Raw genomic sequence first — 17,092 nt, 5'->3', positions numbered from 1 at the left:
CTGTCACTCAGGTGTAGCCACATAGACCTAAAAATCAGGGAAAGACACCGAGATACAATGAGAAACAGGGGCTGTGTGCCTGCCTGAACCCCAAGGCTCTAGTTCTCTGCCTGCTCTGTCCCTCCTATGTGTGGACACCAGGGAGGACCCCACAGACCCTAGTCCAGGGACATGCTGGGCCTCCCGGTGGTGCAGGGAGGTCCCTGTGCCAAGCAGAGAATGTGCTCCAAGACTTCCTTGGAGAACTGGCCCTTCTGTCATTGGCTTACATTGTCTTCAGATGAAATTCCTCTCTCTAGTCGCAGCTTCTCTCCACGCTCCTCTCCTCTGTGGCAGTGAGTCCCAAATACTCACTTACCCTGTGTGTGTCCTCCAGGCCCCCCGCTGCCATTGCTCACATTGTCCTGGGCTTGGAAGGCCTACACATTGCTATTTCTTGAAATTGCCCTTCCTTCAGAGAGCAGCCTTCACAATAAAACTTTCTTCTATGCCTCCCAGGAGACCAGGAACTTATTGTCTTTCCTGCTCATAAATCTCTGCAATAAGCTTTTATTATGCCCCTTCTGAGAGTTGGCTTTTTTTCCCTCTTGGAGTCTCTCTCCTTAGATCAGGAGCTCCTGGAGGGCAGGGGCAACACTGATTTATTCTGCGTCCTGCCCAGGGCACTCATGGTGGTGTCCCCACACAGAAGGACCCAGTAGGTATCTCAAGACCGCAATGATAACCTACAGTCTGTTCTTCTCAAGCAGCTTCCCAGGCTGCAGCCAGGGCATGGGGCAAGGTCACACACGCTTGGTGTGATCTCTCACTGGTTTCATGCTAGTGATCTCTCAAAACCTTCTATTTCCTCACGTGGAAGGTAGGATTATAATTACTTGATGACAGATAATGGCAGAATCTAGATGTCCACCTACTTGATCCCAGTCCCCATATACTCCCCACTTGGACAAAAGAGCATAGGAAGGACCTATGTACCACAGGGGAAAACCCAGGATACAGTGTGCACTTCGTTTTTTGTTTTTTTTTTGTTGTTGTTTTTTTTTTTTTAAGATTTATTTATTTATTGGAAAGAGTTACAGAGAGGCAGAGGCGAGAGAGGCAAAGAGACAGAGAGGTCTTCCCTCCACTGGTTCACTCACCAAATGGCCACAAAGGCCAGAGTTGGGCCAATCCAAAGCCAGGAGCCAGGAGCCTCCTCTGGGTCTCCCTCATGGGTGCAGGGGCCCAAGGGCTTGGGGTGTCTTCTACTGCTTTCCCAGGCCATAGCAGAGAGCTGGATCAGAAGTGGAGCAGCTGGGACTCAAACTGGCACCCATATGGGATGCTGGCACTGCAACACTCGCTATGCCACAGTGCTGGCCCCAGGAACACAGAATTTCCAGAGCTTGCTGATCAACAAGGAATTCTGCTGGTCCCTCCACTCTGTTTATATTGAGCCTCATTTGTGTGCTTTGCCCTGATGCTAACTAACCTCAATACTTTAGCCATCTATGTAGTATTCTGCTGTGTGATTATATCTGGATTTATTCAGCTCATTACTAATTAAGATGGCCCAAGCACTGGGACCGTCTTCTACTGCTTTCCCAGGCCGTAGCAGAGAGCTTGATCAGAAGTGGAGCAGCTGGGACTCGAAACAGCACCCATATGGGATGTCAGCACTGCAGGTGGCAGCTTTACCTGCTATGCCGGCCCCTGTGGACTTCTTGCAGAGGTTACACTTCCAGGTGCCCCTGTGGGTCCTACATATGGACTGAGCAGGGGAGCTGTCCTCTGTCCAAAATCAAGTTAGAGGCAGCCTTTAGAGGCTTATTGCAAAGGGTTTTTTTTCTTCAAAGTCTCTTGACTCTCCCTGGTCTTACCAAGACAAGGTGGGAGATTGTCACAGGTTCTACCTTGCTTACTAGATTCAGGGAACAAGACCCCTCTATTCCCCACAAAAGGAGGCTTTTCTGAGTCTGGTTTTGTTAATGCACTGTTCAGTTGCTCCACCAGGTTTCCTTTCCTGCTGGACCAGCCTATTTCACTAATTCCATCTTCCTGAGTGTGCCCTTTTATCTTCCACACACTTCAGAGTTCCTCCATGCTGGTGAAATATTATGCATGCAGCTATTTGGGGGGGATTCCATCTTTGTAAACCCATTATTTGAATAACAACAGCATGGTCTGAATTAGGCAGAAACAGAATGGAAACATTATATACTGATGTTGGTATCAGACTTTTCCTTCTACCTGGGAGCCATTTTCCTCTGAGCATCAGTCATAAGATAGAGATGATCTTACCTACCCCAGATGGCTGCTTGAACATCAGATGCCATGGGGTGTGTTCAGATCCTGCCACAGAGCCAGTGTTTGGCTCAGTGGGTTAAGCTGCCTCCTACATTAGAGTACCTGGGATGGAATCCTGTTTCAGCACCCAATCCAGCTTCCTGCTAATGTGCCTGGGAGATAATTGATGATTCAAGGACTTGAGTCCTTCCCAGCTATGTGGGAGACCTGGATGGATTCCTAGCTCCTTGATTTGGCCTGTCCCAGGCTCAGCTCTTGTGGACCTTTGGAGAGTGAACCAATGAATAGAAAATCTCAATTCTCTCTCTCCCTCTCCTTCCCTTTCTCCCTCCCTCTCTCCCCCTCCCTCTCTGCCCCTCCCTCTCCCCCCCCCTTTCACTGTGCCTTTTGAATAAATAATAGTTTAAAAATCTTATCACAGTAATTGGTTTAAAATAGGTCTTTGGTACATGTTGGTACATTTTTAATTCTCTCTTGAAGGTTAACCCAACATGATCCTTTCCCCATTTGACTACCTGAAACATTTCCTAGGAGGGAAGACTTGGGATTCAGGCTTGGCCAACACTAAATTTATTACCTCATCACTTTCTGTGAGCAAGAGAAGAACAGTGTCAAGTGCAGTGTGGTTATTGAGGACATGGGTTCTGGAGTCGGTTCTCCATAGCTGTGTTTCTGAATCTGCACAGATGTATATCCAGGGTCCAGATGCCAAGCTTCTCCCTCATCCACTTGCCTGTGGACATAATATTGCAGTGGTCATAATAGTATTCAGTCCACATAACTCTGCAGATTAAAGAAGAACATGTGTGTGAAATGGAAGTATAGATTTGATACTACACAATAAGTGCTGCAAACTACTTATACTTGAGTAAAAAACACTTTCAGTGGAAGTGAATAATGAAATTCATAGCAACCAGCCATGGAGTGAATTTGCTTGTCATCAAGATAATCAAGAAGAAATAGTGACCAAAATACTCTGCTCCATTTGCAGACTTCTGGAATGCTAGGACTGGCAGTGCCTTTGGAATTCTAACACATCAGTATTTCCCACATTGTGATCCACAATGATTAAGCAGTTTTCTAGGGAAAATAATATCCTGTGATCAAAAGAAGTCTGGCAGACATGACATTCAAATCCTTCCCATGCTTTGGAGTTTTAAGTCCACATTAGAATGTTAAAAGCTATGCAACTCCATAGTTTGAGAAACTTATTTACAATTGTTTAGCCAGTCTTCACCCAACCTTACTTGACAATGAAACCACATACTTTACTGAGCACCCTTTGAGTTCTCTAATGCTGCACAAGAGATTGCCTCCACATTTAGTGGTTTCAGATAACAGCGAAGATGTGTATTTCAAAATCCCATGTATTTCCTGTGCTGGAAGGTGGAAGATGCTGTCCCAGTTGGTGCTGTCTGGGGTGCCACTTGTCTCATGTGATTTCTTGTTTCCAGATGGCTTTCTTACAAAGGTGTGCTCAAGACAGTGTTTCAGTAGGGCCAACAACAGAACCATTAGGCAGCCAAAGGCCTAACTCCTGAAAGTTGGACAACAGCACTTCTGCTGCATAGTATCAGGTAAAACAAGTCACAAGGCCAGGCTGGAATCCAGGGATGTGAACACTGCTGTTCCTCTTGGTGGGAGGCCAAAGTGGCATTGCAGAGGGTCACTGAGAGTGGTACAAGGAAGTGCCATGGCCATCTTGGAGTACAATCTACTACTACACACAGAACACAGTTTAGGAAATGCTAATATAGAATAAGCCCCACATTTTCTGGGTTTTGATACTGAGATTCATGGGCATTGATTGGTTTTCCCAAGGATACATAGCTGGTAGTCCACAGAGCTGAGGTTACACTCTGGTCCCCAGACTCCAGGTTTTCTTACTTTACCATGTTGTTCCAGAGGATGACTGATTGTGAATGATTTCAGTGTTGTCCAAACACTTCCTCCCTAAATTTTCAGGGTCCAAGAACTTGTTGTTGGCCTTCTAAGCCAGTCTGGTTTGACTGTTAAAACAGGAATAACTCAATCCACCAGGGACTTGCTTCCTGTCTGTCCCTTCCATTTAGGATAGGTTCTGGTCAAACTTGGTGGTTTTGAATGGCATGTGCAAGGTGAGCTGTCTCTCTGAAACCTCTCGTGAGAACCACGTAAGCAGGTTCTTTTCTTTTGCCAATACTTTTGCTGAGTTTTCTGGGTCTCTATTGAGTCCAGCATGTTTACAATCCACAGTCGGATCTTTACCTAACCCCCCATGTCTCTAAAACTACAATCCACCCCAGGTTAGTTACATCAGTGAATTTACTTAATGCTTATCTAAAATGGCAACTTATCCTAAACATGCCTTTCATGTTATTAAAATGCTTAAAAGCAAATCCAGAAATAATAACCCCTCCATGAATTTTCCTTGAACTGATCAAGACAAGCATGAAAACCTAACCTGATTTTTATGTCTACAAATTCTGCTCAAGCCCCTTCTACTTAATTTTTATGAAGACCCCTTATTTTGCATGCTCTGTGAGATTTTTATTGACTTTACTCAAAGCATGTATGGGGCTTGGACATTTTCTACCTAAGTTCAGTCTTCTGTTTATGTATAATGTGTTTGAATTTTATTTTATTTTCTTTTAATGCCAGCACTATGACTTAGTCTTGGATTCTGTGCTTTCCAATGGAGGAAGACGCATCTGAATTGCTCTTTGCAGAAGCCCGAAGTCATATCTGCTGCCCCAGTGAACGGGGAATACTTGGTAACAACAGCTTGGTCAATGTCTCCATGACAGGGACCCCTAGCCACATTGCTTAAACATTTGCATGAACTTGACTTTAAATGTCCTAGCTTGCTTTGCTCAGGAAGCCTAATGAAAAAGACACATTAAACAAAGGCATGCTTTGCAGACAGGACACGAGACTGTGGCTTTGTATTCCTTTTGTATTAATGTTTATTGTGAACAGAACCCAGCCTCTCTCTACATGGCATTTTCTGCTCATGTGTCACAGCATGACAGGCTCTGAAGGCTGCATCTCCTTCCCATTCTTAGCTCATTACAAGGTGGGGTGAACAGAAGGATGAAGGGTTTTGTGGCTGTGATTTATGCATGAGGAGCAGAGGTGGATGTTAAGTCCCTCACCTGATATTTAAATCTAAGGCTACCAGGGAACTAAACAGGAGAAAGAAAATAACAGGTGACATTATAAACATAGCCAGTATCAAATAAACTTTGAAAGATCTCTCTGGAAATGCTGTTAAAATGCAGCTCAACTCTTTGTTTATTTGGTTGATTTTCTCTGAGGCTGAGGGTGCAAGAAGCAGGAAAATAAATACATCATGTGATGCCTGTGTTGCAGAACTACAGAGAGGCAGGTTAACTGATGAAGTTCAAGTGTCAAGGAGAAAATCCCCTTTGAGCCACTTTGGATCTCGGAAGGTGCCAATCTTCCTGGGCCCTGATATTAAAGTCCTATTAGTGTGAAACTAGGTCCAGTTGGCAGAAGAGAGCAGCAAATGACATTTTGGAGGCTGGCCTAATCGGATGAACAATTAAATCACATTCCCCTGAAATCTGCCTTTCCAACTATTGTCTGTGCTCATGTCAAGATGGAAAGTCACTTTGTGCAAGCATGTTGGTTTAGAAATGAAATGTCCTCTAACATAAATTGAAGCAATTTCTCTGTTCATCAGGTCACCTTTCTAGAATTCTCTGAGAGTCACCTGCAGTCACAGTCTTCCCTTTAAAGCATCTGCCCTCACATCCACCCACTCCACTCCCTACCTTTCTTTCTACTTATCGACTCACCAGAATTAGTAACTCATTTTGGTGCTATTTCTGCTGTAGGGTTACCCAAGTTAATATGTATGTAACTGTGGCTGACTCATCATTCACTGGAGTTTGAAACATCAGAAGCAATGAGTTAAGGGAATGGAGAAGGAGACAGCAAGGTCATTGCAGTCTCCTACCAAACAAGCTTTCTTTTCCCTGGGGACTGGGACCAGTTTCCTGTGAAAATGTCAGGTATCATGGAAGCGAGTTCATGAAGGAACTAAGATCAAAATGCTCCAATGTGTTCTTTTAGAAAATGAGAACATTATAGGAGAGATGTGTGCAGTCCTCAGAGAGGAAGGGTTGTTCAGAGGTGTGTGTGTGGTGGTGGTGGGGCAGGTAGGTTGATGCAGGAGACTGTCACAGCCTAGGTATTTACTGTAGGGACAAGAGCCACTAAGCCAACTCATCTCAAGTCAACCCTGGGAGCATTTGTGGGGAGGTTGGAAAGTTAAAATGAAGGTTCATGAATCACTGATAAAAGTTTTTTTTTTATATTTTTTTATTTAGTAAATATAAATTTTAAAAGTACAGTTAATGGATTACAATGGCTTCCCCCCCATAATTTCCCTCCCACTCACATCCCTCCCATCTCCCGCTCCCTCTCCCATTCCATTCACAACAAGATTCATTTTCAATTATCTTTACATACAGAAGATCAATTTAGTATATATTAAGTAAAGATTTCATCAGTTTGCACCCACACAGAAACACAAAGTGTAAAATACTGTTTCAGTACTAGTTAGCGCATTACTTCACATTGGACAACACATTAAGGACAGATCCCACATGAGAAGTAAGTACACAGTGACTCCTGTTGTTGACTTAACAATTTGACACTCTTGTTTATGGCGTCAGTAATCTCCCTAGGCTCTAATCATGAGTTGCCAAGGCTATGGAAGCCTTTTGAGTTTGCCGACTTTGATCTTATTCGGACAGGGTGATAGTCAAAGTGGAAGTTCTCTCCTCCCTTCAGAGAAAGGTACCTCCTCCTTCTTTGATGACCCCATTCTTTCCACTGGGATCTCACTCACAGAGATCTTCCATTTAGGCCTTCTTCTTCTTCTTCTTCTCCCCCCCCCCCCCCAGGGTGTCTTGGCTTTCCATGCCTAAAATACTCTCATGGGCTCTTCAGCCATATCCAAATGCCTTAAGGGCTGATTCTGAAGCCAGAGTGCTATTTAGGACATCTGCCATTCTATGAGTCTACTGTGTATCCCGCTTCCCATGATGGATCGTTCTCTCCCTTTTTGATTCTATCAGCTAGTATTAGCAGACACTAGTCTTGTTGGTGTGATCCCTTTGACTCTTAGGCCTATCATTATGATCAATTGTGAACTGAAATTGATTACTTGGACTAGTGAGATGGCATTGGTACATGCCACCTTGATGGGATTGTATGGGGATACCCTGGCATGATTCTAACTCCACCATTTGGGGCAAGTCCGATTAAGCATGTCCCAAATTGTACATCTCCTCCCTCTCTTATTCCCACTCTTATGTTTAGCAAGGATCACTTTTCAGTTAAAATTTAAACACCTAAGAATAATTGTGTGTTAATACAGAGTTCAACCAATAGTACTAGAACAAAACAAAGAGAAAATACTGAAAAGGATAAAGTATTACATTGTACATCAACAGTCAGGACAAGAGCTGATCAAGTCACTGTTTCTCAGTGTCCATTTCACTTCAACAGGTTTCCCCTTTGGTGCTCAGTTAGTTGTCGCCGATCAGGGAGAACATATGATATTTGTCCCTTTGGGACTGGCTTAATTCACTCAGTGTAATGTTATTAGAGAGCATTGGAGAAACTCTGCAAGATATAGGTACTGGCAAAGACTTCCTAGAAAATACCCCAGAAGCACAGACAGTCAAAGCCAAAATTAACATTTGAGATTGCATCAAATTGAGAAGTTTCTGTACTTCAAAAGAAACAGTCAGGAAAGTGAAGAGGCAACCGACAGAATGGGAAAAAATATTCGCAAACTATGCAACAGATAAAGGGTTGATAACCAGAATCTACAAAGAAATCAAGAAACTCCACAACATCAAAACAAACAACCCACTTAAGAGATGGGCCAAGGACCTCAATAGACATTTTTCAAAAGAGGAAATCCAAATGGCCAACAGACACATGAAAAAATGTTCAAGATCACTAGCAATCAGGGAAATGCAAATCAAAACCACAATGAGGTTTCACCTACCCCGGTTAGACTGGCTCACATTCAGAAATCTACCAACAATAGATGCTGGAGAGGATGTGGGGAAAAAGGGACACTAACCCAATGTTGGTAGGAATGTACATTGGTTAAGCCACTACGGAAGTCAGTCTGGAGATTCCTCAGAAACCTGAATATAACCCTACCATTCAACCCAGCCATCCCACTCCTTGGAATTTACTCAAAGGAAATGAAATTAGCAAACAAACAAGCTGTCTGCACATTAATGTTTATTGCAGCTCAATTCACAATAGCTAAGACCTGGAACCAACCCAAATGCCCATCAACAGTAGACTGGATAAAGAAATTATGGGACATGTACTCTATAGAATACTGTACAGCAGTCAAAAACAATGAAACCCAGTCATTTGCAACAAGATGGAGGAATCTGGAAAACATTATGCTGAGTGAATTAAGCCAGTCCCAAAGGGACAAATGTCATATGCTGAGTGATATAAGATTTTTTTAAAGTCAGCTTTGCTAACACTGAAAAGGAACCATCTAACTTTGTCACTAGAGTGAGCAGTCTCTTAAAGGCCAGTTCCTCTGATGGACTGCATGCTGGGGAGATACCATAACTTGTATCTGAAGCTATATCATGCATATTTTCTCCTACCCAAGCAAAAGTAGAGTCAGCTCCTCAGTAAGTAATCAAGTAGTATATGTTTTTTTAAAAAATATCTTTTTAGAGCTCCTGATTCTGGAATGTGGAATAGGTATTTCTTTCTTTATTACTCCCACTAATGATTACTGAAAAAATTGGCTATTATTTAGAAAACAAGGATAAGAATACTGAAAGGTATAGAAATGAAGGCAGACCAACTAGGGACTTTAGCACCCAAGAAATAACACAGTGGTGAATTTCCTGGGTTTCCTTTGTTCTTACATATTTCAGACTGAGACCTCAAGAAGCCAGCATTTCAGAAGTCCCAACGAGTGTAGACAAAATAAGCCATAACCAAAGCCTGCTTTCTCTTGTCAAAGAATCAAGAAAAGCACAGCCGAGCAAGACAGAAATCACTTAATCAGCAATCATTGGATTGCACATAAAGACCCCAGTTAGTCCTATCACACCAGACAAGGCCAAGTGTGGAGCCTACACTTCGAGCTTCTTAATTCAGAAACGAACAGCAGCACCCTCCTTGGGATGGTGTCAAGGCCCAATAGGGAACTTAGATTTTTCATCTTCACTTGTCTTTAGAGAGACCTGGCTTGTTGTCAGTGGAGGCCATATGGAACTCTTGTGTGTTCACCCCAAAGCTAGCCACTCATTGCAGTAATGAGACACCTCTCCTCCTTTGTACTGGGGTAGTGTCCTAGGAAGCATACCAGAGCCTTCTAGGACACTTTTGTTTTGTTTTGTTTTACTTACAATGCAGGGAGGCACCATGGTGAATCTAGAGGAAGGAAAGAGGGTGTGTGTGTGTGTGTGTGTGTGTGTGTGGGTGGGTGTGTGTGTGGAGAAAAAGAGCAGCAAGTGCATGAGCAAGACCAAGTCAGAACTAGAGATGTGTAGAGCAGCACATACGAAAAGTACTACACTAACATATGAGGGCTCTTGGAAAATGAATCTAATGAGAAAACTATGCATGGAAATTAAAAAAAAATGTTCTGTAGCAAAACAAATGAAACATCTGGGTATACTTCCAACAAAATATGTAAAATCTCTATGAGGATCACCACAAAGCTCCTAAAAAATATCTCAAGGAAGAACTAAACATTTGGAGACAAATTCTATGGTTATGAATTGGAAGACTTAATCTAGCCAAGATATCTGTATTTCTTCACTTGATAGACCAACACAGTCTTAATCCAAATCCTATCAACGTTTCCAGCGCTGTGGCGTAGCGGGTGCTGACATTCCATATAGATCCTGCCTTGAGTCCCGGCTACTCCTCTTCCAATCTATCTCTCTACTACGGCCTGGGAAAGCAGTAGATGGTGGCCCAAGTGCTTGGGCCCCTACCGTCTGTATGAGAGAATCGGATGAAGGTTGGGGCTCCTGGCTTCAGATCAGCACAGTTCCAGCTGTTGTGGGCAATTGGAGAGTGAGTCAGCAGATGGAAGACCTCTCTCTCTCTTTCTATCTCTCTCTCTCTTCCTCACCTTCTCTGTGTAACTCTTTAAAATAAATAAATCTTCAAAAAAAATCCTATCAAGATGTTTTACAATTAGCAAACTGATTTTAAAATGTATGTGGGGAAGAAGATACCCCGAAGATCCCACTGCCCATAATTGAAGATGAACACACTGGAGGACTGACGTGTCACAGCTTCACTAACTTATGAGACAGCCAATCATGGCAATGTGGGACTGGTGAGAGTCAGAATGGTAACCCCGGAAGAGACCTTCACGAATACAGTTATCAGATCTTTGACAAGAAAGCAAAGTGATACAATGGAGAAAGTCTTCTTAAGAAAGAGCACCAGGTTAGTGAAATCTCCATTCCAGGAGAGGGCAAAGGACTGTCACCAAAGGCAGGTGGCTTTCAATGGAGATGCATGCCTGCAGGTCACCCTGCACATGGATGGCCAGGGGAGGATGGTTCGAGGCCATAGGCACCAGGAAAGTCTCTAGGTGTGCGTTCCCATTAGTAACAATGTTTAGGGCATGTGCCTGGACAGGTGGACTGCCTGCACATCGCTGAGTACACTGCGGTCCACCCAGGAAGCCAGGGCAGAGCAGGGAGCACAGCACAGGCTTGACCTGGACAGAGGCCTTCCCATCCACTTTGCCTGCCCTGTAGCAACCTTGCCTGCAAGCTCATCATCGGGCTCACATCTTCCCCCAGATAAGGAGCAGAAGAAGAAGGTGAAGACTCCAAAATATGGCCTTATGGTTCCCAGGAACAAGAGGACCAGCCTTGAGCACTGGAGAACAGGAAGCAGGCTCAGGACTGGCCCATGGCTGTGGCTCCCCACCCTGGAGAGATGAGTCATCAGCACAGTAGCCACTTGTCACCCTCTATCTCGTCAGATTCTGGCCTCAGTGTGATTCTGCAAAAAGCACCCTGTGGGGACCAGCGATTCTGAGCCCTTGGGGTCCTGCCACTGACACAGCCATGGCTCATTCAAGAATGGAGTACAGAGTGGTCAACTCCAAACCAGACTCAACAGCTAGAGAATCCTAGGCCTTCCAGACCCAGGGGAAAATGGCTATGGCCTAACCTGCCCCATTGGGATGACCCAGGTGGCTTCTGATGAACAGGGCCTAGTCGCCTTTTGGAGGTCGTGTGGGTTGAGGAAGAGGCTACAAGTGTCTGGGACCCTTGGAGAACTGGGATGCTCTCTCTGCCCAAGGCAGGGTTGCAGACTCCTTCCCTGTGGAGCCTCCAGACCAGGAGCCTCTGAGCCAGGAGTCTCTTCTCCCAACATCAGGGGACATATTCTCCATGCTAATGACCCCTAGTGACAGCATGACCTGGAGAAGCTGAACCCACTGTGACAGCAGCCCAGGAGGCCTGAGCTGCCAGAGGGCATGTGGGCATCTGGCCAGCCAGGTGTGCCACCAGGACTAGCTGGACATTCTGGGGCTGCCTCCACCCACTGGCATCCTGGTCTGTGGTCAGAAGTGCCCTGGGGTCCTCTCGCAGGCTCAGGCCATGAGATGCTGGATTGTGAGATGGGGCAGGGAGGATGGAAGGCAGAGAAGGAAGAAGAGTGGGAACCTGGTGCCCACACACCCAGGACAGTGCACAGAGGTGATCATGGGCCTGGTCCCTTGGCTGGACCCACACTCCTGAACTGTCCCAAAGGCCACATATACCCAGCCATTCCTGCTCCTCTGGTCCTTCCCTGGTCCACGCTGGGCACAGGTCAATCTCAGGAACAGATGGAACACCCTGAGCAGGGTCTCTCATTGCATCTGGAGGCTGTGGCACCTCCAGCCCCTTGCAAGGGACTCAGGGACCCTGTGTGGCAGCTCGGCTCCAGGGGTCACAAAATCAAATACATTCTGAAATAAACAATTTAATATACAATCAACAAGGGGCAGAAATTCCCGGGTTCCCTCACGAAGGAGGGAGGGGTATGTGGCAGCCCACAGGTGCCTGGGTCTGTGTCCTACCGCATCTGCTCTGAGGGTGCCCATAGCAACTGTGGCAGTGGACTGGCTCCTTGGCTGAGATGAACTAGGGTGAGGCCGCTCAGGGAGGGGGAGAGGAGCTCCAGAGAGGAGCCTTGTCAATCAGGGAGGTCAATGGGCATAGAGAAGCTAGGCTTCTGGCTGAGTTCAGCTAGGGTGAGGCCTCAGGTAGGGGGAGAGGAGCTCCAGAGAGGAGCCTTGTCCATCGGGGAGGCCGCTGTGCTTAGACAATTTAGGCTTCTGGCCCGTCTGAGCTGGACACCTGGTGGGCTGTTCTTCCCCTCCAGGTGCCCACACACATCCAGCTCCTCCATGGAGTGGGCAGCAAGGAGGCCTTGAGCCAGGGAGGGCACACAGGCCTGGTCTCCCAGCGCAGGGCTGGCTCCTGCAGGCTCCCACCCATGACTATCCCCAGAGTGCATGGGCTCCCATGAAGGGAGGGCATCTTCAGCCCTGCTTCCAGGGCTGGTACAGCCTGCATGGGCCCGGGATCCAGGGGCTCTGAGGCAGGTGAAGGAGGGGCCCTGAGACCCTGCTGGCCACCCAGCTCCAGGGGCCAGGAATCAGCACCTTTGACAGGCGGGCTGAGATTTGGGAGGCCCCCCCATTGGGACAGGTCTCCCCTGCTCTGCAAGCTCTGTGGGGCCAAGAGGCCCAGGCCATGCAGACACTCTGAGGACTTCACAGACAGGGCTGGGGACGAGGGCTCCGGGGAGGCGCCCTCTTCACAGCCTCCCTCCTTGTCCTCTTCAAAAATCGTTTCAGGCAAGATGAATCCCAGGTCCCGCAGCAGCTTTGGCCAGGGCGACACAGGGCACTCGGCAGCCCGGTCTTCCTCCTCTTCCTCCTCCTCTTCCTCCTCCTCTTCCTCCTCTTCCTGCTCCTCCAGGCCGTTGTAGTACTCCTCGTTGTCAGAGTCGGAGTCGTCATCTTGGAAGGTCATGTTGAGTTTGGTCAGGGAAGTCCAGCGCCGGAGGGGGCCTGCTCATCCAGCCAGGAGCACTGTGGGCCCGAGGGGTGGGTGGTGCCCCCTGACCCTGAGGCCCCCGTGGAGGAGCCCTGGCCGTGGGGCTGGGTGGTGCTCTCGCCACGACTGCCCTCCTTCTTGGCGTGTTGCTTGGTTTCGGGCTGGACGGGAGATGCGAGAGGACCGGTCTCCCCGGGGACAGAAACTGAAGCCCCCACTGGCTCCTGGGGAGCTGCAGCAGCAGGGTGGCAGCCTTTGCTCTCCTCAACGATGGTCTTGAGGGACACTGGTGGGGGAGTGCGCTCCTGAGAGCCAGGCGGCACCTGCAGGGCCGGGCTGCCATCTTCGGTTGGTTTTGCTGGAAGAACAGATGGGTTTTGCTTCTGTACAGCCACCATCTGGCCTGCAGGGTGCCTGCCCTGCCCTGACCCTTGGGGTCCCCATCGCTCGGTGTGATGCTCAGGATACCTCCAGCCTGCTGGCCACAGAAGGAATGGTGCATGCAGCCTGGGCCATGGGAATGACAGGGACACCTCTGGTTCTTCCCCCAAAGCGCACAGACTGGACAGGCCTTGAGCCCCCCTCCTCACTCTCTCATCTCTGCGGACTGCAGGCACCAATGCAGGACCCCATCACCTACCCCACCTGAAATCCTGGGCCCTAACAGTGCATTGGCTGAGTTACCCGCATCTGAGTCCCTCCTGAATTGTAGGAAGGGAACTGAGCCTAAGATGATGGGGGTGAGAGCTGGGGTTGTGGGGCAGACATGGAGTCTGGTTCAGGCCCTCGGGGACAGGGAATGCAGTTTCTAAAGAGGTGGCAGTGGTGCCCTGTGTCCTCTGCCCCTGGGCCACTGTCCCTTTCCCGGTGAGATTGGGCTGTCAACGCTTCTGTCCCACTAGCACCCAGGGGAAGCAGCACCTGGAAGCACAGTGGGGCCTCCCCAGTGCCTGAACAACCTGCCCCTGGGCCCCCACTGCCAGCCCCTAGAGCTGGGACAAACCCATCTCTGCTCTGCATGGGGACCCATGATCTCAGGTCCTTGGTGGCAGTAGCAGCAGGGGACGAGCACGGAGACCCCTCCCCACCAGAGCCCAGAGGCCAGCGCTGCTCCGGGTTCTGCTGACTTCTGTTGGCCTGAGGCTAGGACTGCAGAGCATACACTCAGCTGCACTTGGGTTCTGCCATGGGGGCCTGCAGCGCCTGCCTCTACGCCCACCCTGCTCACAGGAGTGGACTCGGCCCCCACAACTGGGCTAAGGACACCTGGGCCTTCCAGGGGTCCTCAGATGGCTGAAGAGGATCCAGTGCCTGCTGGAACACCCTGCAGGAGGATCCAGGGAAGCTGCCCGAGGCCCCGCCAGGCCATGCTGTCAGAAGCTCCTGAAAGCAGAACTGCTGAGCCCGGGGAGGACAAGGAGGACTAGGAAGAGGTGAGTCCCTGGGTGGGGCTGCCAAGGCCTGGCACTCCCACTACTGACTCCCCCAATGGAGAATGGGACAGGGCTGTGTGCTGGACTCACCTTCGGGAGGCAGGAGGCACTGCAGCTTCCCCAGCTCACGCATGGAGGCCCGCAGCTGCCTGATGACTGCATCCTCGCTCAGTGACCAGGCCTGCTTCAGGGTCACCTGCAGGAACTCCTGGTTGTGGTCCCTGGACATCTTCATCAGGCACTCTAGACATGGGGGTGGGCATCAGGCTAGGAGGAGCCCTAGGGATGGTGTAGCCACCATGGCTGCTCCAATCCTTGTTCCTGCTGCAACCCCTGACCCTGGCCCTGTCCCCCACTTGCTGGCCCTGAGGCTCAGCCTCAGCTTGGACCACCCTCAGCAGGACAGGGCCTGCCTGGTCTGCACAGCAGGCTCCTTCCTGTGTCTGCTGGGGCTGGGGGAGCTCAGCCCTGCTCAGAGTCACAGGCCACCAGGTTAAGAGAGCCAGGCACTGGGGAAGGAGCACATGCAGGAACTCCTGGATATGGTCCTGGGACATCTTCACCATGGGCTCTAGACATGGGGGTGGGTGTCAGGCTGGGAGGCGCCATAGGGATGGTGCAGCCATGGTGGCTGCTCCATCCCTGTGCCTGCACCAGACATGGTCTGCAGACCCCCTTGGACACCCATGAGTATCAAGCACTAGAGGGGACTGACCAGGGGACACTTTTCCTGGGCAATGACCTTGGCCACTTCTCCCTGTGGACTTTGAGTTTTTGCTGTTGGGGATGAAACGGGATTCTCAGAGCCCCCTAAGTCGGCCAAGAACTCAGAAAACTCATCCCTCCCCCAGGTTCTGCTCACCCAGGCCAAGCATGAGAACCCCCCAAGTCCTCCATCCCCAGCACCATGGCCTCTGATGGCCCTGAGGACTTACTTCGATGGACCTTGAGGATGGTGTATGCCATGATGGTGAGTATGTGTGCGCCCTCAAGGATGTAGATGTCCCACATCTGAAGTGCCAGGGGGAACGGCACCTGGGGGACAGAGGCATTGGAGGACCCCGCACATCAGGGCCTCAGCAGGGCCCACAGTGGGTGGGTGTGTGGTGTCACAGGGCATCCTAGCTGTGTCCTAGAAGCCCAGAGAGAAAGAGCACCAAGGCCTATCCAGGACCCTGGTGCCACCCAGACTGCTCTGCACACTTTGGAAGCCACACTGGGATCCCAGACTCCCATGAACCTGGTAGATGGTTCAGCCCTTGGGCTGTGCAGAAACTAGCCTGTGCCACCCAAGGTCTATGGATCTCTTGCCTCTCACTGTAGGGCTCTGGCCTTTGCCAGGCTCTCAGGATGAGTCCTGGTGGGACCTGTCCCCTCCTTGCTGTCCCTGAGGCTCAGCCTCAACTTGGACCACCCTCAGCAGGACAGGGCCTGCCTGGTCTGCACAGCAGGCTCCCTCCTGTATCTGTTGGGGCTGGGGGAGCTCAGAGTCAGAGGCCACCAGGTCAAGAGAGCCAGGTACTGGGGAAGGAGCTTCCCTGGTCAAGGGGTCCCTGGGGCACTTACCCCATCCAGGAAGCACTGGATGTACCAGTGGGTGGTGTAGTCCTCGAGGCACACCCCCTCCTTCTCCTGAGAAGAGGCAAAGGCAGAGGAGGCTCAGGGCCCAGGGCCCAGGCCTAACTCGCTCTAATCTGCGCCCTGTGGCAGAGCCCTTGGGTACAGGAAGCCCAGCAGCAGGTGCATCCCCTCTCATAGCCATGCAGGTTCTTGAGGAAACACAGGTCCCTCAGTCCACTCTGCCCTGGGGACAGCGTCTCCCTTCAATCTACACAAACTCTGGGGGACCAAGTGCTGGAAATCAAACCAGCACCCAAGCTTCCGTGGACCCCAGTAACCAAGGAAAGCCTTGGTGAGGACATAGCCTCCCCTGGCCCAGGAAGCAGTCAGGACCCCTCTCTGTCCTCCCCTCCCTGAGCACAGAGCCCCCGAGGGGAGAAAGGAGATGTTTACTTACCAGGTGTTTCTCCAGGGAGAGGAGCACGCGATGCATGATATCTCCGAGGTGTTGCTGGAATCGCTCCAGTTTTGGGGAGTCTGGTCTGTAGAAATCTGTGTAATAGCAACCCACCAGCCCTCATTCAGAGTGTCTTCTCAGGAAGGTTGGAAAGCCAAAGGCTTGGGGTGGGGTCTTTCTGAACACAGAGGGTCAGGGGAGGCTCTAACAGGCAGGGGAGTATCAGGGGAAGGGGGGTACAGCTGACAGCCCAGGGCAGGCTA

General features: G+C 49.4%; 1 protein-coding gene and 1 long non-coding RNA gene across 16 annotated transcripts in view; one reads left to right on the top strand and one right to left on the bottom strand.

Annotated features, from left to right (window-relative positions):
* Nucleotides 1-5,192, top strand: part of LOC149122110 (uncharacterized) — a 125,343-nt gene extending 120,151 nt beyond the window's left edge. For all 15 annotated transcript variants that reach the window (XR_016221127.1, XR_016221121.1, XR_016221131.1 and 12 more), the window contains 2 exons: nucleotides 3,741-3,863; nucleotides 4,927-5,192. This is a non-coding gene — a long non-coding RNA (uncharacterized LOC149122110). The remainder of the gene's footprint in view (nucleotides 1-3,740; nucleotides 3,864-4,926) is intronic.
* A 6,521-nt stretch (nucleotides 5,193-11,713) lies between these two features.
* On the bottom strand, nucleotides 11,714-15,045 carry LOC149122109 (uncharacterized). The gene is made up of 2 exons (XM_089313675.1): nucleotides 14,903-15,045; nucleotides 11,714-13,737 (listed from the first exon to the last, which is right to left on the bottom strand). The coding sequence occupies exon 2, from the start codon at nucleotides 13,353-13,355 to the stop codon at nucleotides 12,645-12,647; it is 711 nt and encodes a 236-aa protein (XP_089169801.1). The 5' UTR covers nucleotides 13,356-13,737; nucleotides 14,903-15,045; the 3' UTR covers nucleotides 11,714-12,644.
* Between the last annotated feature and the right edge of the window lie 2,047 nt (nucleotides 15,046-17,092).

The sequence above is a fragment of the Oryctolagus cuniculus genome, chromosome 15, assembly GCF_051225735.1.
Source record: "Oryctolagus cuniculus isolate XC-2025 breed Fujian yellow rabbit chromosome 15, ASM5122573v1, whole genome shotgun sequence".
In the NCBI taxonomy this organism is placed as follows: Eukaryota; Metazoa; Chordata; class Mammalia; order Lagomorpha; family Leporidae; genus Oryctolagus; species Oryctolagus cuniculus.
Note: the sequence above shows the minus strand (reverse complement) of the source record. Positions and strands in the feature narration are given on the sequence as shown.

Bases quoted from the DNA above. Each gene is read 5' to 3' on its own strand.
- LOC149122109 (XM_089313675.1), bottom strand. From the start codon at position 13,355: ATGACCTTCCAAGATGACGACTCCGACTCTGACAACGAGGAGTACTAC.